Raw genomic sequence first — 22,340 nt, 5'->3', positions numbered from 1 at the left:
GAATCCAGGAACAGATCACGACACGAATATCACCAGGGACCTGGCTCAATATTTCGAGCAGGCTCCTGACCTCATACCAATTCTCACTTCTACACTGTAGGAGACTTGAGACTTGATCTGATGGTTCCTCTAGACTTGCTTTTCTGAGAGTGGTGATTCGTAGACACTGTGAAGACAGGCAGGTGGCACAGCCAATGAGGCAGCTAGCTGGGAGATTCCAAGGAGTGGAGCAGTTGGTGAGGAAGGAGGTTTCCGTTGAGCACAAAGGAAAGGAGAGAAGAAACAGAGCTTCAGAGCTATGGCAGCAGAAGCAGGGACACAGGTGGTCCATATGGGATCCACTTTTCCAGATGCTGCAGTGAGAATCTGAGCTTTTAGTCACCATGCAACACGTTACTGGAGATTTGATGCTTTAACTTGAGCTGACTGGGATTTGGCCACAAAGCTGTCTCTGAAGGAAAAAAAAAAAAAAAAAAAAAAGCAAAGACCTGTGGGCCTGGACACCAGCTATTTTATTTTCCAAAAGAGTTGGCAGGTGAGATTTCGGGAACCCATGGCCTTCCTCCTTTCTTCCCTGTCATCTCTGGGCCATGCACTAGCGAAGTAGGCAAAGTCCAAAGTTCAAGCTACCGAGTTAAACGCTCTGGTTTCTAATCCTGGTTTGTTTAAACGCTCTGGTTTCTAATTCATGTACTTGGCTGTATAATAATTGTGGAAAAGTTACTTAAGCATTCTAAATCTTAGCCTTCTTGTCTGGAAATTAAGACTACTTATCTCATAAGACTGTTCTGAGGAATAAATGAGATAATGAACCACATAACTGTCCATTTATAACAGAGGACTTAACACATAGTAAATGCTCAGTATTTGTATTGTTTCTCCACTGTCCCATCTACCCCTTTGGCTCTTCTTGATCAGTCACTGTCCTTTGTAGGCTGAGCAGGTAGTCTTGCATAGTACTCTATCCATCAGCTCACTCTGAAGCCTGCCTCTCATGATTCCTGTGTATGAGCTGCTTGAATGATAATGAATGATGTGACCTGATACTTGGGGGTAATTTAGAAATATTGCTGAGTCTCAGGTACCTTTGAAGGAGAATTTTCAGCATTGGCTGTGACAATTTATCAATAAAAACCCAAAGCATCTTAAAATATTTTATTTATTTATTTATTTATTTATTTATTTATTTATTTATTTATAGAAAGGAGGGGGGAGAGAGAGAGAGAGAGTGCACGCACTCGAACATGGGGGAGGGACAGGAGAGGGAGAGAGAGAATCCCAAACAGGCTCCACCTGCAGTGCAAAGTCTGACATCTGGCTCCATCTCAAGACCCTGAGATCATGACCTGAGCAGAAATCAAGAGTTGGATGCTTTACCAACTGAGTCACCGAGGTGCCTCTCAAAGCATTTTTTTAAAACCTCAGAAAATAATAAGTGTTGGCAAGGATATGGGGGAAATTGGAACACTTATATATTGCTGGTCGGTATGTAGGGGACACAACAGCTATGAAAAACATTGTGGTTGTTTCTCAAAAAAGTTAAACATATATTTACCACGTTATCCAGAAATTTTGCTTCTCATTATATACTCATAAGAAGTGATTGTGGAAACTCAAACAAATTCATACAGCTATGTTCATAGTCGCTTCATTCACAACAGCCAAAAAGTGGAAATAACCCAAATGTCCATCACTGAATGAATATATAAACAAAATGTATTCTAACTATACAATGGCTGAATAATATTCAGGAAGGATAATTTGACACATGCTACAACAGGGGTGAAACTTGAAGACATTATGCTAAGTGAAATAAAGCAGACACAAAAGGATATATATAATATGGTTTCTTTTAGAGTATTCAAACTCAAAGAGATAGAAGGTAGAGTGGTAGTTTCCAGGGAGTGGGAGAGGGTGGGACTTAGGCTAAGGGGAGAGATCTATTATTTAGGGGCAGAGCTTCTGAAAAAATTCCGGAGGAGGATGGTGATGATGGTTGCACAACAGTGCAAAGTACTTAATGCCACAGAAGCGTATGCTTAGAAATGGTCATAATGGCAGATTTTGTGTTAATGTGTATTTCATTACAATAAAAAAACCCAAAAAATTTTATTAAATGCTCTATATCTTAAGTTAAATGATTGGTCATCATCATGTACAAGAACATACATAAGAGAGGACAAGCACTGGCAATTAGCAAAATCAAACTAATAAAAATATTTACAATGTTTTACCCTTCTGTAAAGGTAATGTATCTAAACCACTGGCGCAGGGCTTGATATATATAGGCAGTCAATAAGTGGCCAATGTTTTTTAAATCATCATTACTGTTATTATTGTTTGTATCATTCATTATTTATGTTATTACTATTACTTTTATTATTATTATTAAAGTATGGTGATAGGTACCCTCTGAAGAGTTGTGGATGGAACAGAAGTCATGTGCAAGAAAGAAGGAAATGTTTCATTCCTTTTCTCTATAGTCTTAGGAAATCTTCTGGCAAAGATACGAAGTACAGAGGTTACCATGGGGCTTCTAGAACAGCCAGACACTCTTGATTTGTTAAATTCATTGATTCGCTCCATCCTTCCTTTGTTCATTTATCGAGTCTAATTAGATCCTTAGATGTAATCATCTATACTAGGTGATATGGGCATTGTAAATATGAATAAAGTTTGATTCTCCTACTAGAGACAGTAGGAGATATGTAGTTGTAGTGCATCTGGGCATGTCCTGAATGCATGGCTCTTATCATAGGCTGAAAGCTGAGCCAATCCCTTGGATGTGCTCAGGATTCTTGGCACCTGCTCTTACGTTCTGACCCTGTGTTCTTTTCCATTCCTGCCCTTCCTGAGGCGCTGTCGTGAGTTCTCCTGGTCTCGGGTCCTGTGGTCTCTTGAGAGTCTGAAGAGATGGCTGCAGCGGCAGTAGCTGGACTGATCCCTGTGCTACACTCTGTGGCTGGTGACAAATCCGGCTACTACATTGGACGGCAGCTGTGGTTTGGCTTCATTGCTGTGTATGGAGTGGTGGTGTACGTGGTCCGCATGCCATGGGCCCCCATCCATGAAGATTTCTGGTGCCACGGCAACATCACCAATGTTTGTTTAATTGAGTGTTTTGAGAAACGTTTTAGCAGTCCTGTAGTGGGAATTTGGTACTTCTTTTTCTTTATTTTCTTGGCCCTCTTCTTCCTCATGGAATTCTTCATGGCCCAGATTCGACATAAGCAGAACAAAGCCAAGTCAGTGGAGTCAGTGGCAGATGAAATGGAGGAGGGCTCCATGGTGGGAATCCAGGAGCATGTCCCTTCTCCAAAGAAGTCCATCCTGAACTTCCACCAAGAGAAGATGCTTTTGCTTTTGTACCTCCTCTACTTTCTCCTGCAGGTTGGTGCACAGTGCGTGTTTTTAGTCCTTCTCATGTACCAACACCTGCCCCTGGTGAGCCAAGCCGTCATGCGCTGCAGCACCGAGAGCTGCCCTGGACCCTATTTCTGCCTGATCCGGGGTACTATGGAGAAGCGAATGTCCATCTACACCCTCATTACCTTGTCCTTCATGATCATCCTCTTCTGCTTAGGTTTCTTCATGTACAGCATCCACCATTACCTGTTAAAAGGGCTTGCCAGTGCTAAGTTTTGGCTTGACTAACTTTTGGAAGTTTTCACTGAGAGTCTCCTTCCTTACACTAGGAAGCTTGTGTTCCTTTAAATATTGTGTCTGGGGCAGGGCTTCCTCCTGCTAATTTTCTTTGCTTTAGACCTTCATAATAAACCTTGGTTGTTCTTGTTTCCTTCCTCTACAGCCAGGCTCAAGTTGTCTAACTGTGGAGTGAGTGGTACACACTTGATAATATTTCAGTTTTCTCAAATGTACTATTTCATTTGATCCTCCCCAGAAGCCTGTAGCATTGAGCTTGCTACTTATTCTTCCAGTATCTTCCAATCAGGAAGAGTTTTCATAGTTTTAGAACTAAGAGCTTTAAAGATTCAGGAGAGATTGGTTGACTTGTGCTCTGGCCTCCCCAGTTTGTGTAATAAATACAGAGGACGTAATTCCTCTCCACAGGAGAATTCTCAGCTGGACCGGCAGAGCAGGTTTCCCAAGCTCCTCACTGTGGGCCCAGTTTCACCATCTCACTTGAGACTCCAGTGAGAACTGAATAAATCCGGATGAATCCTACTGGGGAGAGAATGAGTGTGGCTAGGGTGGGAGTGAGGTTTGGCGGAAGCAGTTCACTGAATTTCCCTGTGTCCAGGATCTTGCCTCCCTCCAAGACGGAGGGAGTTATGTTGAAACTATCTTGAGTTATGTTGAAACTCAACTCAAGTGTACACATAGGTTACTTACTAAGCATGCTTTGGGACAACTGATAAGTCCTGCTGTCAGCAAACCCAAGGTGGTTTGACCAGATATGGCTAAAGCTCTTCACATCTGGGGGGGAAGCGAAGATGGGGGTCAGAGTGAGTCTGTTACAGAAAAGGTATGGCTAGTTACCTCATCCTGTGCTGGGCAGTCACCCTGAAAAGTAATTTGAGTGACCATCCCATGCGTGAGGTTTGGGCTCCCTCCAGGTGCTTGGTGTGAGATGTGGAACAGAGGGCAGTGCCAAGAATCCCACTTTTTGGGTACAGTCTGTCTTGTCCAAGCAAGCACAGATGTTACCAAATAACTTAGTTAGAATTTTCTTGAGGCTGAGTGTGACAGACAGATCCCAAGGTGGGCCCCAATGATATCTGCCTCCTGACATCCGTGTCTTTATAGAAGTCCTCCCTTATGAATGCAGGCAGGAACTATGACTTCTACCCAATAAGATGTCACTCCTGTGATTATATCATATGATATATAACTCCATTTTAACAGGTTAGAACAAGACTTTCCCTTTCTGACTTTCAGAGGCATGCATGGCAAGGAATTGCCGGCAGCCTCTTAGAGCTGAGAGTGGCCTCCAGCTGACTGCCAGCAGAAAATGGGGTCCTCAGTCACACAACTGCAAAGGAATTAAATTCTTCCCACAACCTGAGTGAACTTTGAAGTGTATTCTTCCCCAGTTAAGCCTCCAGATGAGGATATAGCCCAGCTTACCTTAGATAACAGTTTTGTGAAACCATGAGCAGAGGACCCATGCCTGGGCTCCAAACCCATGGAAACTGTGAGATAATATATGCATGTTTGCTTTAAGCTGCTAAGTTTGTGGAGATTTGTTACATAGCAATAGAAAACTAACACACTGACTCCAGGACCCCCTGGAGAGCCAGTGGAGGCCGAGTGGTCTCAGCCTTAACACATTTGCAGAGGCAGCTTTTCTTCCATCTCACGAAACACTTCTCCTTTGCTTTCTTCCAGCAGCTGGCCCAGTCATAGTTTAAGGGGCTTGTATAAATCTTAGCAGAGAGTGCCAGACTGAGGTGACTGTTGCTTCTGTCCCTTCTCCCTAGCCAGCCGGGGAAAGACTCTCATTGTCCTGAATGATCCGTCTTGTTCTGCTCTAGTCTCAGCAAAGTGGAATCTGAGGTCCCAGCACTTTTTGTTGCACACACTATTGTAAATATGTGATCTTACTGGGCTCACACAGCACCCACCAGGCACAAAGCTTGGCAGTTGCAGCTGCTAGCTGCTCTCATCCCAGGCTGGACATCTTTGTGCACAGCTGTATGCAGGGGCCTCTGAAGCCCCATTTTGAAACTTAGCTGGGTTTATGGGGAGCCCACACCCTGTGGATGAAGATGCTTAGAGTTGTGTAGAAGGCTGGTTGCCTTTCAAAACTGTGAAAAATGTTAGGGATGAATCAACACTACAGCCAAGTGCTGGGGTATACCAGTGTCCTGAACAGTGTTTGGTACACAGTAGGGACTCAGTAAATACTGTTTGGGCAAATGGAATATAATCATGTGCTCTCAGAGAATCTTGATACTATTTCTAGGGCTTGTGGGTAATGGCAATACTATTTTTAAGTAGGTTTATTGAGAGTCAAAATTCAAAGTCTGGTTTATATCACAAGTAAACCTTGCATATCCTCTTTCCCTGGGCTCATCTTGGTTGCAGGCGATGGTGCCCAGTAGTAGGGTCTGTGCCATCTTGTTTCACAAAAGAGATAGAGGCTGTGTCAGATACTTCAGTTTAGCCACAAGGAAGGACAGTCTGCACAGTAATAGCAATCAGCTGACAGCTAGATTTGAGCATGTATTTATCTGGATAAAAATTGTTTTAGGCAGAGGAAAGAGCAAGGGTGGTTTATGGTCAGGGTTCAATCAGGAACAGAAATCACACCAATAATTCAAATGGGGAATTTGGTATAAAATCTTGGTAACTTGCAGGTGATTAGCTACTGAAGGGGATAGCAGAGGACTCTAAGTGATCTTGAGTAACAGTTGCAGGAAGCAGCTTCTGCCTCCAGGGCTGAGGGAGCATGAACAGGAGGGAATAGTATGACTACTACAGGAACGTGTAACCTGTGGGGATGAGAAAACTGCAAGAGGGTGACAAGCTTGAGTCAGAACTTATCTGTAGAAGTAGGGTAGATTGCCAGAGAGTGCAGGTGGAGCCAATCCATAGGGCTACTTAGGTGAGTGCTACCAAGTCTCTCACATACCAGAGCATTGGTTGCTGCGGCAAGAAATAGCACACTGGAATGAATTCCTTTTTTACTACCCTTGCCTCCTCGCGTCCTTCCAGTATTATCCATTTTATCTAATGACCAATCTTAACATCAAGCTACCTGGCAAAGGAGAAATGTTTACAAGGTCCAATCCCAGTATTACAAAGCTGGGCAAAAAAAAAAAAAAAGAAAAAAAAAAGAGAGGCAATAAATTGGTAACTGGCACAGTCTACCCTTTTGGTAACTCAACTTCCATATGTATTCTCCTACACGCATCTGAACTTCCAAACAACAATGAAACAACTATGTCTCCTACCTAACAAGCCATAGATGTCTTTTGTACAAGGAGGAAGTGCTTACACTTTCTCCCAAATGGAGACACTCAAAATAGACATTACACCCATTGTTGACTGTATTCAGTACTTTCAGATTTGGTCACAGTTCCATTGAAAATTTTGTTACCTAATGGTTAAATTAAAAGTTTAATTGTAAAAAACCTGTGTATATGAGATAATAAGGGGAAGAATAAGAAAGAAAAAAATTATTACAATTTACAAATGAATATGTACACAAAAAATATGCAAAATGAATATAATCCTTGTAATAGGTCATAAAGTCATAGATGATATTTTTCCCTTCTTTACTCAACTTTTCCTTTGTCCTGAGACAGAAACTTAAGTGGTCTTTAATGACCAAATGGTCATTTCTTTTCTTTTTTAAAGATTTTATTTATTTATTCATGAGAGACACACAGAGAGAGGCAGAGACATTGGCAGAGGGAAAAGCAGACTCCCTGCAGGGAACCTGATGCGGGATTTGATCCCTGGACCCTGGGATCACAACCAGAGTGGAAGGCAGACGCTCAGCCACTCAGCCACCCAGGTGCCCCCCATATGGTCATATCTGAAGGCTCTGACTCTTCAAAAGTCTTGACTTTATCTTTTGTTGGTTTCCTATAGTTTTCAATTAACCTTTACTATTGGGCATGGAAATATTCTGGGTTCCAGAAATAGTCTTTAGTTCCCCACTGTGTGGGAGCAACTCAGTTTCCCACTGACAATTGTGATCAGTTACTCCAGCCTATAAAGTAACTCTTTTGTTCTTCTTGCCTGTTGGTTCAGCATAAGGAGCCCCAAATAGTCAAGTGGGAGTCTCATCTTCCAAATCAATGGGACCATTGTGTCCTTTGATAGAAACATTTCCCCATTGAGATCTAAGACCTTCAAACCAGAAAAGCTCATGATTGCTGGATGAGAAGTGAAAAATTCTGCCAATGTTTTTTTTAGGTATGATAGTGAGAGGAGCTTCTCTCACTTCTACCATTTGATTTAGAGGGCATATATATTCTGGCTATGTGAAATAGCACCACATGATGGTCTCTGATTCCAACCATATATTGCAGCCTGGTAAAAGATTGCACCCATATTTTCAAGGTGCCGTCTCATAATTGATATTATAATTGAGTATTCAATAAGTCATTCTACCTTTCTATTTAGAGAGCTGTTTCTGGGTGATGGTGTGGGTGTTGTGGGAAGCTGCCATGGGCACGAGCCTGTTGATACTTTGCTGTAAAATTAGTTCCTTGATCAGACACAATTCTTTGAGGTATATATCTATCTTTCAAGCACCATGAACCTCCAACCTGACACTGTGGGGCACAGTGGTGTTTTGGATTCTTAGGAATTAACATCAATTCAGAGCCTATGCCTACTGATCCCTTAGTAGTTTGGGTAATTCTTTGTCCAGTCCCTAGCCACTCTAATAAATGTCTATAAACATCTTCAGAGAAGTCTTTTTTTAAAATATTTTATTTATTAATTCATGAGACACAGAGAGAGAGAGAGAGAGAGAGAGAGAGAGAGAGAGAGGCAGAGACACAGGCAGAGAGAAGCAGGCTCCATGCAGGGAAGCCTGATGTGGGACTCGATCCCAGGACTCCAGGATCACACCCTGGGCCAAAGGCAGGGACTCAACCTCTGAGCCACCCAGGTGTCCCTTCAGGGAAGTCTTAGAGGAATGTTTACTGTATACACTTGTGGCCATTCTGCAGAGGGTCTCTCCTTCAACCAATGGTTTCCAGATCTGTAAATTGGCTTAGGAATGGTAACTGGATGAAAGGTTATGAGTCTCCATTGCAATGACTCAAACCAGATCTTAAACCAACAGAACTAGAAGTTTTAGGTTCAGGTTGGTGAATTTTTCTGACAAAAGCCAAAGAGTAAAAATTTAACTTTGCAGGCCAGTTTCTGTCATAGCTATTCAACTCTCCTGGTGTAGCAGGAAAGCAACCATAGACAATAAGGAAACAAGTGGGTATAGTTGTATTCCAATAAAACTTTATTTATAAAAATAGGTAAAGGGCTGGATTTGGCATTTTAATAGGTGATTTCTTTTATTACTGTATGATCGGTTAACTACCAGTTGAGATCCTAATTGGCCAAAGCATTCTAATTACATTTGTTCCTGCTGCCCTTTATAGTAAATGTATTCACCTTGTCAGGCATATAACTATATGCTGCCTCTTGGCTTCTGTTACTCCAAGATTCCATTAATCCCATTGAAATCAGTGTAGCATTTCCCACGGCAATATCTAGTCTATAAATGTGAGTAACTACAGAGCTTTGAAAAGATGTAAGTACTCCTTCACTAACTTATTTCTCAAAATCTTGGTGATGGGAGGGTCTCCTGAGCCTTTTAAGGAGATGTGGTTGAGGGGATGGATATGCGTGTTGCACATGATAAATACACACCAACATTCCTATCTTCCTAAGCCTTCAGAGTCCTACCTCCCTATCAGATCACAGAAATGAAGGCATTTTACTCTCACTAAAGAGAAGTCACTACTGAGTCCAAGAGTCAGTTGACCATCTAATAAAATGCCAGAGCCTTTTCTAGCTGCATAATTTAAAATACAAGATCTAGAATCCCTAGCAAATGCACATATATAAATTAATTTGTTCTGATATATTTTGTTCTCCATGTTCTAAGTCTCTTAGAATCCACTCCCACACAGATTCCCAAAGTTTCTGCCAACATATATATTAGACAAGTCTTGTAACTCATTTAAAGTATAAGCCATTTCCTCCTGGGTCATACTATGTGTCTGAGTCCCTGAAACATGCTGAGATTTGACCCAAGTTGTGAGTCTAGTAACAACAAGAGGTGATGATAGTGCATCTTGAGGAGAATAAGCATCCTTGTCAAGACATCTGCCCCAGATGAGCTCCAGAGTTTTCTAGCAAAGGAAGGCTAGTCATTGTAGTACTGATCTGCTTCTATTGCAAAGAAATGCTCAGAGTGACTTGGAGATTTTAGAATCTCAACTTGAATCCTACCAGATTTCCTCATTCCAAATTTCAAGGTCTCATTGTTTCTCAGAGTTCTAATTTTCACATAAGAAAGTTGTAAAGGCTGCAAATTCAACTGCTGTTGTAATTCAGCCACTTGAACAGTTAAATTTGATTCAATATTGGTTACAAGAAATAAAATATTATATCAGGGCTGCCATGGAAGCTCTCTGATTCTCAGATTATGATCCTAAGCTTGTTTTTTTTTTTTTAAACAGTATACTCAGGAAAGTCAGTTCCACACCACAGTCCTTGTCATTACTACTGCCATAACAATAAGTGCAGCAGCCTCTTGGGCTCCCAGGGCATTTGCTATAATTAACACTTCATCACAAGTGATAATTTAATTAACTGGAATGCCACTCCTTATCATGGATGACTAGCATCTGATTTTCCACTGACAAGGAACTCAGCACTGCCCTTTGATGCAAACACCTGACCAAACTCATTCTCAAATCCTATCTCTGAGTGTCTGTCTCCCCAGACCTTCCAATATCAATTTGATGTCAGGGTCCAATCAGGAGACAGACCCCACACCAGTAATTTGAACAGGAAACATTTAATATAAAGAATTATAGCTTATAAAAGAGTTAACTACTAAACTAGAAGAAAAACTACTATTTCTAGGGCTGAGAGAGAGTAATTTAGGAAGAAACTAAGAACTTAGAAGAGCTCTCCCAACTACTCAATTCAAGGCTGATTCAGACCTACTTAGAGAGGCGTGGCTGCTATAGGATCACACAGCCTGCCAGTGCTAAGGAAACTTGTTGGAGAGTGTGGGTCAGAGCTAGTCCATAAACATGGTCCGTTGGATGGTGGAGAAACTTGCTGGAGGGCATTAGCAGGCTGGAGCTGGTCTGTAAGAGTTACTTAGGTGACTAGTACCAAGCCTCTAGCATTACCCCTCTACTGTCTATGTGCCTAAAAATAGCAGGCTAAATTGTGAAAGGAAATCTCTTTACTTTTACAATGTCATTTCAGTGCCCTCTATTGATGAAGACTATACTGACACTGAGCCAGCTGACAAAGGAGAAATGTTTGTTAAGGTTGAGCTCCCATATCACAGAGCAGTGTAAAAAGCATGAATTTAGTGCTGAGAAGCAATAAATTGATAACTGGCAAAGGACTGAATAAATTTTGTGCGTTTAATGGACAACAAGAAGGTCAATATAGCTGGAAGTGAGCAAGTAGGACAGAGACGATGGTGGGAAATGAGGTCTGAGAAGCAGAGAGGTAGATAAGGTCAGATGTTTTAGGCTATATAGATCATGGTAAAGACTTTGGATTTTAATTCAAGTGATGAGAAAACATTGGACAGTTGAGAGCAGTGATGTGATATAATCTGATTTATTTAAAAATTAGGTCAGTCTGTGGATACTTGACTTTAGAAGCAAGAGTGGAAATAAAGGAGGGTCAGTCTACCAAGCGCCAGCTAATACATTCCATCCTCTCTAGGCTACACCCTCTCTTGTGTTCTAACCAGGGTTAACAAATGTCTTCGTTGGACTGGGACAACTAGTTTTAGACAACCTACTATAGGGCCACTCTAGTTTTGACACAACTCAAATTCTCTCCTTTCCTGAAAACAAGCCTGACATTTCAAGATTGTTAGAATTTCTAGAAGCGACTGCCACTCATTGCTATGTTTAGGAATGCCTGAAGTCCAGGTAATTCCTCAAGACCTTCTCCCTAACACCTAAGAGTCTTCTCTTCCTTGCTCTTCATGAAAATACTATCATGCCATTAGTCTAATTCCTGATGTAGAGTGCTGGCATTCCTCTAACTTAAGATGCTCTAGAGAGGAGTCAAGGAGAGTCCCATTGACAGTAGATCAACTTTGAGGATCACCATACCCTGAAAGGAGTTTCCAGAAGAAATCTTTCCAGTTTCCTGAAAGGATGTTTAAGATGACAGGCATATGCAGAAGGTAAAGCCATCTTTCATTTCTTGCTGGATCTTAGAACAGAGGCCAGGTCACCTGCTTTATCTGACTCCATTGCTCCCCTAGCCAAATAAAAATTCCTAGGTAGGTGAAATAGAAGTTTGCCTCATGATGCCTCTGGCCCTTTTACCTAAACCATTACCCTCTTGCACATTTTGTCATGCTTTCCCTTCTTGTCTGTGCTCTCTCCTCAGTGCTGATAACCATTGCTCCCATTTTCCATCAAAACCTCTCAAATCTTTTATTTATACCCTCAGACCTTTGGTTTCCTCTGCGATGTAATGGAGTGAAAGAAGCTTAAAAAGTTTCCTCTCTAAGGGAAATTGCGTTTTAATAGAAATGTCTGATACCTGTGGTTCACGATGTTTGGTCTAAATAAGAACAACTTGCAGAGCTTGCTAAAATGCACATTGATGGGCTCCAACCTCCAAGTACCTGAGAGCAGAAGGTTTTATTGAGTATCAGGAATCATGCCACACATATCATTACATGCAAATGTCTTAAGTATATTTCCTGATTCCAAAACCGGGTCACATGGAATCTCAATGGGGCCTCAGTGAAACACCTGGGCTAAATGACCAACCTATTTGAAGGGAGATTTTGATGTTATTTAAATAACTGTAAAGAGTGCCAAGTTCTGCCCTGTGTCTCCTCCCGGTGGGATTCCTTGGGAAATTATATATATGGGCTTGTAGCCAATTAGAAAATGAGTGTTACACTATTATTAGCTGGAATAATGTCTAATCACGTACAACATAGCACGCTGTGAAGGCTGGATTGGAGCCCATTATTTTGGCTCATGGTCCATTCAGGGTCTTTCGCACCCCCCTCCCCACTTTCAACAGCCTAATTCTTGGGCTAATATACCCATATATGCTGTGAAGAGCAAGAGATTGAGAGACTGCTGAGCCCACTTACCCAGCAAGCCATATGGAAATAAATGGAGAGAAAGATTAGAAAGAGATAGAGATTTATAGAAAGAATGCTTAGATCTGCTTATTACATAGAGGCTGGATAATTAAAAAGTACAAGTCAGAGTGTCTTGTATGTATACTGACCTTTTTTTTTTTTTTTTTTTTTTTTACCATGCAGTAATCCTATCCATTAGCAACTGTGGCCCAATTAGTGTCTAGTACTCTGACCAATCAGATCAATAGCCACATCCTTGAGGGGAGAAAGGAAGAAATGCGCAGAAACAGACTTGATGTAGGAAGAGTTTGCAGGTCAGGTCAGACCTAAACAGTTGACACCAAATTATAAAGCAGAAGTGAGGCCCAGTTCATGAGGGATGTCTCAGTTTGGTGACATGCTCCTATGGCTGTGTTTAATGCCTGCCATGGACCATCCCTCCATTCCTTTTACGCCTGTTCAGGAAAGCATACAAAATACAAGGAAGGGTAATTTCATTATAGGGTAAATCCAGTATCTGTTCTAGTTGGTTAAAGGTATGATTTGCAAACCTTGGCACTTTAATTATTAGTGGATCCTCTTATGGGTTGTGACCTTGTGCACAGGTTCTGGGAGAGTGCATTCCCAGCCTGCTCCCGTAGCTACTCTCTCCAGCCCTTCTACTCCTCTGTTCTTCCCCTACCAACCTTGGACTCCAGAGCTCAGGGTTTGGATGGTGGGGCAGGGAGGAGAGAGGCTCTGGAGAAGCAGGGAGGTTGGCTCATGTTCTGTAATTCCTAAAATGGACTCGATCATCCACTGGGTGTGTGTGTGGGGGGCAGTTTGTTGTTATAATTGTATTCAACTAAGATACGTGGATTTCTGGGACAAATTATTTTTACACAGGGAGTTATTCTGGAAGCTTTGTCAGAGCCAGTTTAATAATAAAACAAAACATTTTTAGTCTTTAAATTACTTTAATATACATAATCTTATCTCTTCCCTCTCTCCTTCTTTTCTCCCTCCCCCCTCTTCTTTCCTGCATTTATTCAAAACCAATTTTGTGCATTTCCAAATACTTGGTGGGGGGTGGAGCTGCTCTTCTATCTTGTGGATTATCCATTCAATTCCTCTGTTCTATTTCCTTGTCAACCTTTGGCCATTTTTATGTTAACCTTTTCATTGGAAGGAAGACTGGATAAATTGCTGAAATAAGGTTAGAGATTATCACTGGATTCGGATTTCCCATGTTTTTCCCAGCCTCCTTCCCCTTTGTAGGCTCTGAGGGGGTGATTTGGCCATTCGGTGTATTTTTGTAACCTCTGAGAAACAGGAGAAGAGGAGGGTTGTGGAAGAGGGAAGATACGATTAAACCAGTGTAGACATTGTTAAGAAATTTATTTGCAATTCTTATTTTTTGGTGTTTTTTGTTTGTTTTTTAAATAACATCATTCCTTAGATAAAAATGCAATCTTACAGGAATATACATAGCGTCTCACACAGAGATGACCCTGAAGCTCTTCTCGAAAGGTTACCCCTTCTAGATTCCCTGGCCTTTCTCGAGGGTGAGAAGGCGCAGCAGGCGAGGCCTTGACAATGGGGTTATTTGATGATTACAAACTGTACAACAGTATTTACAACAGTAAGACTGCGACATCGTGAAGCCTGGAGAGGAAAGTGTGGGGTGTACAAGGGTGTGGGGGTGGTGACAGGCAGGGGATGACAATGGAGGCACTGTCCATCTTTCTGCATTGCTCTGAGAGCAAGCATGACACAGTTTGGTTTAGGGGCATGAAATTGGGCCTGGGCAGGAGGACATGAGGAGAGGAAGGAGGAAGGGGCTGTTTCTGGAGCCTCTTATATGGACGGGAGTTTCGCTTGGCAGCTCTAGGGCTTTAAAATAAAACAAGCAGATGACGAGAGTAACAGACCTTCCAGTGCTTTAGCAGCTTGGGACCTGCCACCCTATTTCTTAAGGGACTTGTGTGTTTCTCTGCAGGTGGTTCTCCACTCCTACCGTCACAGATTTGTCTAAGTTTGTTTACGCCTTTGATATCCACATCCTGGTTTGTCCCTGACCCTATTCCCACGAGGCTCTGGAGGAACAGCACACGTTCTGGGCAGGAGAGGAAGCTGCTACAGGGTTGTGCCTAATCTAGTTGAGAAACCAAGAGATGGGTTATGAGTCTGGGAGGATAGGATGCAGCTTGATGCGTGGGTGGTGTGATGTGTGCAAGCAGAAAAGTGCCCATAGCATTCAGGTCACTGGAGTTGCCTCACGGAGGAGCCCTTTGCACAGGGTTGTTTGTTTATAGCGTCCACCTTGCTTCCCAAGGTTTCTTTTCTTTTCTTTTCTTTTAAGCTTTGATGTAGTTTCCCCATGTTGGGAAATCTCAGGGGAGGGGGTTTGGCACAGGACACAGTGACCTGTCCTCTTTTGCTCCTCCTGTGACCCTGTAGAAGGGAGCCTTCTCTTTCCTCTCTGGGTTGCGGGCTCAGGAGAGACTGCATGCAGAGTGTCTGAGGCCCGCAGGCATGCAGTACGGCGTGCGTCAGCAGTGACCCACTGCCCGGCTGGTGCCCGCTCATTCCCGTCCCTCTGCTTACACACTCGAGGAGCATCAGAACAGTTCTCTAGGCTCAAACAGTGAATAGGAAAAATCCTGTCCATTTCTGTGTTTCTTCACATAGAAATTACCCTCCCTTAAGATTTACAACCTCTTCACCAAGAGACCTCTTTAATAATGACATAGGTGAAACACTTTCTTATGTATGAGGTACACCAATGATTTTTAGATGGCAAATTTATAGTAAATGTTGGATTTAGGGTAGATTAAATGTCATGTTGCCCTTTCTAGGAACCTTATCAAGTCAGATTAGATTCTGGAAAGTCGGATGCATGGGACGCCCTCCAAAAGACGGTACAGCTATGAAGAGGCCAGTATGCAATCTGAAGGGAGAATATTTGACTCTGGTGATGTAACATTTCAAGCTTTTGTTTAATTATCTAGTCTTTGTCTTTTGTCTTCCTTAATTTAGTGGAGACTGAGGGGAGTTCTGTGGAAGTCCCAACTCTTGACTCTACTCTCAGTGTTGAATTGATTTGTTCAACTCAGCTCAATATATTTTGCTGGCAATCTCTAATTCCCTTTCAGAGACTGATCAAAGGGCTTTTCCAGTATATCGGAGAGCTGAAGAATCTACCACTGCATCTTTTCTGGAGCAAGCCTCTTAAAATCATGTGAGGGAAAAGTCTGATTGTAGATGTAGTTGTATCTCTCAATGTAGATAAATAATATTTAGTTCACAGTAATAATAGGGCCCGATGGCACTATTTCTACTCAAGGAAGTTACTCTGGTCCTCTCTCCACATCTCTCTATACAGTGCTCAGCCCTTTGGGAGGACAATATCATTTGTGCAGGGCTCAACCCCAGCACCTGCACCTGTCTGTTAAGGAAGTGTGTGTGTGTGTGTGTGTGTGTGTGTGTATGAGGATGAAAGTGTGTATGAGTGTGTGTGTATGTGTGGTGTTCAAGTGTGTTCCAACCATGTGGAAGTCTGGCAGAAACCACTTGCTACATTGGTATCTGGCTTCACAAAGCAAGGTTTCATTGCTTTGAAATAAAAAAAAGTTAAAACCAGAACTAGCTTCATAAACTATTTAAGAATCTGCATATTGGACTACTCCCAACTCCCTGTTCTGACAAGACTGAGGGGAGGAAAGGAAAGTGGGGGTTGGGCAGGAGGCTGGAATAGAGAGAATGGCTTGGGGAAAGGGAAAAACTATGCCATCCCTGATAGTTGTAGGACACTTCGTTTCCTTGTCTCTTTTCCTTATGTCTCTTCAGAGGGAGCTGATGAGGAACCTGGATGTGGTGACCAAGAGCTTCACTATGAACTGACCTGGGCTCTTATCAGCGAGTGTTTTACTAAATTGGGGCTTAAATGGGTCTCTTGAAAACAAATTGCCCTTTTGTGGCCTCTTTGCTAAAGGGTTTCTAACTCTTAGACAATGATATTTCATTTTTTCCCCAGGTCCCTCAGGATGGAGATGCCATTATCCTCTTCAGCAAAATTTATAATTATGGTTTGATGAGGCTAAAAGCCTGACTACCAGACTTACTCTGTATGCCTAAATTAGGTTCTTGTTACACATCTTGACCTTTAGGAATGATGGGTAGGTATCAAATGGCCTCTACGAAACCCTTTTGATGACTTCCAAACTCCTCATTTTCAGGGTGTTCTTATGTCTCAGGCATTGAATGGGATCCTTCTCCTGTGGTTGTCTTACTATCTATAGCTTAATGATCAGGAGATAATCTGGAAGGAAAATATTTGTGAGAAACTGATAGCTTCACTCCAGACAAGCCCCGGAAGAAGCAGGGTCGCAGGATAAAGACAGAGTAAGGAAGTCTTGTTCCTTTGTCCTTGGACCTCCCAGTCAGAGGGCAGCCTGTTAGACTCAGAAGGTGATGGGAGGGATTATGACTAATAATCTTTGAAGCAGAGCAGAGAAAAATTCATGGTTCAAGCCAAAATCTAGGAAAACTTTCTTCTCTTTATGCCTCAAGACCAAAAGAAACTTCTAGAAACAGGCAGAAAGAAGACAACTGAAAATCTCCCTGTTTAATATAGCCAGACACATGACTATTAAAAGGCCAAAGTGTAGAAATACAATAAGCCATTCAGATGAAAAATAAAAATCATGCTCTCAGAGCTTACACTGCACTTCTTCAGGTCCTTTTGGTCCTCAGCCATTGGCTGCTTTCTCTTTGCCACTCACAAGTTCTCAGAAGACTTGATGGTTATGTTTTACAAGGTCATAGGCAAAGTTCTGCTCTAGGTGGGGGGCAGATATCACTTAATACACAGGGGGTGAGGTTTGTGATTTTATGAATCATTTTATCCATCTGTCATGATGACAGGTATCTTTTTTTAAAGATTTTATTTATATATTAGAGAGAGAGAGCTAAGAAAGAGAGAAATAAAAACAAGTTATTTTTAAAAAATTTTTCTCTAAGAAAGAGAGAGAAAGAGACAGAATGAGAAGGGGAGGAGGGGCAGAGGGAGACAGAGGAGCAGATTCTCTGCTCAGCAGGGAGCAGATGCAGGACTTGATCCTAGGACCCTGGGATCATGACCTGAGCCAAAGGCAGATGCTTAGCTGACTGACCCACCTAGGCACCCATGATGACAGGTATCCTCTGTCAGTACCATACCAGTTGATCATGAGGTCAGGCCATAGAGACCCATCACCCTCCACAGGGAACTCCCATCTAAAACTCCTTTCCTTGCCAGCAGCACAGGGCCAGGTTCCCTTGGCACTGCTGATTTTGCTCTTGTAGGGTGCAAGACCAGCTGACCTTCTGACAGAGCTGACTAGAAAGAAGGGACTCTGTAGGTGTGAGTGGTGGAGGGCAAGGGGGCACACTTAGGCAGGGCCTTAGGGGTAGCTGGCATAAGCCCAGCGTGTAGCCCATGCCACTGGCCAATGAGATTTGGTGATGCAGAAGACAAGTCCAAAGGGAAAAAAGAAAGCAGCATGAAAGTTTGAGTGAATGTGTGAGTGGTGTGAGTGGTGTGTGTGTGTGTGTGTGTGTGTGTGTATGTGTTTGTGTCTGTGGTCAGTTAAGATGCCAAATTTCTATCTAGGGACCACATGTATAGCAAGAATCAGTTATCAATCCAAAAGGGCTTCGCTCTCCATCACAACTAAAATCTTAGCAGAACGGTGGTAGGTATCTTGGAAAACTGGACAAAGATGACACCTAACTGTAATTTCTAGAAGGCCTCATGGCACTGAAAAGGAACCAAAGAAGTTTGGAGGGTTTAGTCTTGGAGAAACAGGGAGAAACCCTTCTGCTTCTACACTGTTAGTGTACCTGGGAACATTCAGCGTATTTCTCCACTTTTTCATGAATCAGTCCTTAAAAGTGAAACTCATCTTCACTTGTCCCAAGTAGGTCGCTCCTGTAAAGGGCTGGGAACATACTGGCACTGGAAGACATTCCCTGGGTAAATCCTAGATGAATGTTTGGGTCCTGTTTTCCCTAAATCACTCCCTTTTCAACCATCATTGTTGAAATCTATTTGAAGGAAACAGCATGGATAGGATGACGTTCTAGGTAGACGCAAATAGGCGTAAGAGATGCTCCCACAGTGTCTCTGGTTCCATTATCACTGCGAACTCCTGACGTGTCCTCCCCAGTCCTGGTCCCAGTCCTCTCCCTGTCTGCCATGCACATTAGGGGAGACCTGGAGGAAATCCTGCTCCAGAGCAAGGAGAGGATGAAGTGAATGAGACAGAGCTGACTTTGGGATGGACAAAGCTTTTACCTGGTTGCTGTTCTCTGGCCCCTGCTATCTGAGTTTGGGTAGAGCAGTTGCCAGAGGGAGGATTCCCTTCCCTCCAGCCAGCCCGACTCTAGCTCATCCTCTCATTCAGTGTGCGCTTTCCTGAGGAGGCCACCGAGGCAAGTTCACGCAGTGGAAGTGAACAGAAAAGCCAGCCACCTCTCCCATGGGGGATGCTCACGGGGCAGGACTGTCCCGAGACCAAGTCCCAATCAACTGGAGCAGAGTGGATAGAATGAAGACAGGATTAAGACATGTCCTGGTCTCTCAAAGCAAGTTGTAGGATGGATATACTTCTTGTATAGTTTTGGAAAAATGGAGGGAAACGGAAGTGAACACAAGATATGCAAAACAGTAATGTCCAAACCTGTGTGTGGATTGCAGAATAATGATTTACACTGGTGATACCTTTGCTCATCGTACAAATTAAAATAATATTTGTTCCCTTTCCCCCAACCACATATAGGAAAGCACTTCAGAGTTCAAGGGTAAAGCTTGTACACTCCAAATACAAAATGATTTACTTACATGCAGCAAAATATACAAGAAGTGAATTCAAAAACAAACTTAATTCAATTCATTATATTCGCTTGGCACAATTGCAATTCAGTTTTAAAAAAATATTTGTAAAATACTGAAACTGACCTGAATTCAAGTATAACGGTTTCTTCAACAGAAACATTATCAATGCAATAAAACATTACACGGAATATATCGAAGCAAAACGCCTTCTTGAGTTTTTCCCTTAAATTTCTGTGTGTGTGTGTGTGTGTGTGTGTTTTAAATACAGTTTTAATGCCAACACAACTCACAATTGTATTTTTAAAATGAATATTATTGCATTGTTTTTGCATATCTTGTGGACAGAAAATGTAAAGAGTTACTGATTCCCATTTCAGAAGCAGAAACAGTGGTTTGTTTTTGCTTTCAAATGGCCCCAGATTCAGATCTCCCCACGGTTAGACCAGAAAGGGGGAGCTGCACACTCATTCACACATGGGTGCATATACATGGACAACCCACTATGCACACACAGAACACACACACTCGCGGAGACTCTCTCACCCATGCTTCTCTCCGGCACCCACAGACACACCCCGCAGTAAAAAGAGCCCAACTCAATCACCCATATGTGCAAGACCATATCAAGTGCGTTACCTTTAAATTATAAAACCAAACCCAAAAAATTTTTGTTACTACCTACAGAAATCATAACAAATTATTGCGTATACACAATGGCTGGTAAAACTTGCCCACGATGGCTCTATGGATGGAGCCTACCGTAGAAAAAGAAAACCACAACCGTTTAAATAATACAGTAAAACCAAACCCAATTTACATTTGCAAAAGTGAAAACAGTAAGGTGGGTGGCTACAAAGCTTTGTAAACACTTCTTCCTCCCCTCCCCCTGGGAAAACAAAATTAAAATAAAACAAAAACCAAACAAAACCTGAAAACTGCAACATGCCATCAAGAAAAATGTCAAACCACAAAACAAAAGAGCGCTTGACAGAAGCTCAGCAGCACCTCGTCTTGCCAGGGGCTGGTTGCCCCTTCCCTGGCAGGCCCAGCCGCTGCTCTGAAGCGAGGTGGGCCTGTGCACGGCCTGTGATCCTGGGGCAGAGGGATGGGGGTGGTGGGGAGCCTTGGCCGTGAGGCTGCCGCATGCCCCTCATCGTGCCCTCCGCCCTCCTCCACTCCTGTCTCCTGAGCTCCTGAGCTCCTCTCTCTGTTCCTCCTCCCCCCTGGGATGGGGCTGGGTCCTCGCTGAAGTCCCACTCCTGCTTCCTTCTACAAATCCACAGGGCCCTGGCTCTATGGAGACAGTGAGGCTCATACGGAATATGTGCAAAATGGATTTTTTTTTACAAGCAAAGTTGAAAGACACCCGTTTGACATAGGGTCCTTTTGGTGAGGGCTACGGCAGGAAGCTGAGGCTCTCCTTCACGCCCGGAGGTGGGGGCAGGCGTCTCTTCTCTTGCTCTCCCTCCCTGATTCTTCCACTCCTCCTCACCACTCTACCTCTTGGACACGACACACACTAGGCTTGCTGCCTTCCTTCCCCCCGGAAAACGGACTCTGCACACCACCCAACTCTGCGTCTTGTCCCAACGAAATGAATGAAGACGCTGTTCCGGTTAACTCCAGGTCACGAGAACAGTGAGGCACTTCTGAAACGAACCCATTAGGAACATTGAAACAAATAAAAAACCCAGCGTCTCCCCAGCCCTGGCTCCTACAGGCTGCCGGTGTGGGCTCTGCTGTCCTGGAGCTCTTCCTCGCTCTTCTGACATGCCAGGGCGGCCGTGCAGGCGTCGCCCTCGTGACCCCCCGCTTTGTCCTGCCCGGGGTCCCTGCAGTTAACAAAAGGTAGGAGGGTGCCGTTGGGGCTCTGCTGGGCGCCCCCACTGAGGATGTTGTCAGCGGCGTTCTCCATCTCCTCTATGGTCATGTCACAGGCGTCAGCCAGCTCCTGGGTTGTGACCTCGATAAACTTGGGATCTTGAGCAAACTGCCCCAGTCCTTCTGAAATCAAGACCTGAAGTGGGGAGGGAGGACCATGAAGAACCAAAGAGGAACATTATTCCCGGAGGACAGCTCTTCTCTCTGGGGCTGGAGCAAGGGGCTTGTAACTGGGAACCTTGGGAAGTGAGTGTGTGTGTGTGTGTGTGTGCGCGCGCGCGCAGGTGTGTAGGTGTGGTGGGAGGCGTGCTCGCAGGAAAGGAGCTGACGCGGAGCATTGCCTGAAGGAATCAGGGGTGTGCAGGCTGGAGGACAGCTGTTTCAGCTGGGGCACTCACTAACTGTTGTCAAATACCTGGAAGCTTGGCTCACAGAGGGACCACAGGGTGCTGCTGTGCTGCTGCCCAGCTGGAACCGGGCCTGCCCTGTCTTCTCTCCCCGCCCCCCGCACCCCTACATGCCCTCCTGTTATTCTTGCCCAGAAACCCTCACTCTCCTTTGGGGAAACCATTACCTCGCGCCCCTTGCCCACTGCTGGCTGGCAGTCTCTGTGGGGGTGAGGATCCTGGAGTATGATGTGTGCAAAACACCATGCATGTCTGCACCTGCCTCTGCTTCCGCTCCAAAGGGCCAGCAGGTGATCCCAGGGCGGCCCCCTCCTTTCTAGTGGCTGCTTTAGTGACTGGTCTTGGGGAAAGTGACTCAGCTACGAGCCAGGGTAGGGGATGCATAGTGAAGCCTGGA

The 22,340-nt window shown here is 43.6% G+C and overlaps 2 protein-coding genes across 46 annotated transcripts in view; one reads left to right on the top strand and one right to left on the bottom strand.

Moving 5' to 3' along the window:
• The first annotated feature begins 215 nt into the window (after positions 1–215).
• On the top strand, positions 216–20,435 carry LOC140617706 (uncharacterized). Of its 5 annotated transcripts, none has more exons than XR_012017893.1 (5): positions 216–535; positions 2,857–3,390; positions 15,637–15,752; positions 15,934–16,019; positions 16,815–20,435. XR_012017893.1 is itself a non-coding variant. In XM_072799622.1 (4 exons), exons 2-3 carry the CDS (start codon positions 2,914–2,916, stop codon positions 15,709–15,711), a joined length of 552 nt encoding a protein of 183 aa, XP_072655723.1. In that variant the 5' UTR covers positions 216–535; positions 2,857–2,913; the 3' UTR covers positions 15,712–15,752; positions 15,934–20,435. The 5 variants fall into 5 exon arrangements, 3 of the variants coding, with proteins under 3 accessions (XP_072655723.1, XP_072655721.1, XP_072655720.1); XR_012017892.1 differs by having other exon boundaries at positions 16,628–20,435; XM_072799622.1 differs by having other exon boundaries at positions 15,934–20,435.
• Positions 14,160–22,340, bottom strand: part of CACNA1C (calcium voltage-gated channel subunit alpha1 C) — a 746,185-nt gene continuing 738,004 nt past the window's right edge. For all 41 annotated transcript variants that reach the window (XM_072799571.1, XM_072799575.1, XM_072799573.1 and 38 more), the window contains one exon: positions 14,160–21,672. In XM_072799571.1, the coding sequence (XP_072655672.1) occupies positions 21,370–21,672 (303 nt within the window). In that variant the 3' untranslated portion in view covers positions 14,160–21,369. The remainder of the gene's footprint in view (positions 21,673–22,340) is intronic.

The sequence above is a fragment of the Canis lupus genome, chromosome 25 (genome assembly GCF_048164855.1).
Source record: "Canis lupus baileyi chromosome 25, mCanLup2.hap1, whole genome shotgun sequence".
In the NCBI taxonomy this organism is placed as follows: Eukaryota; Metazoa; Chordata; class Mammalia; order Carnivora; family Canidae; genus Canis; species Canis lupus.
This window is presented reverse-complemented; position numbering and strand designations above follow the sequence as displayed.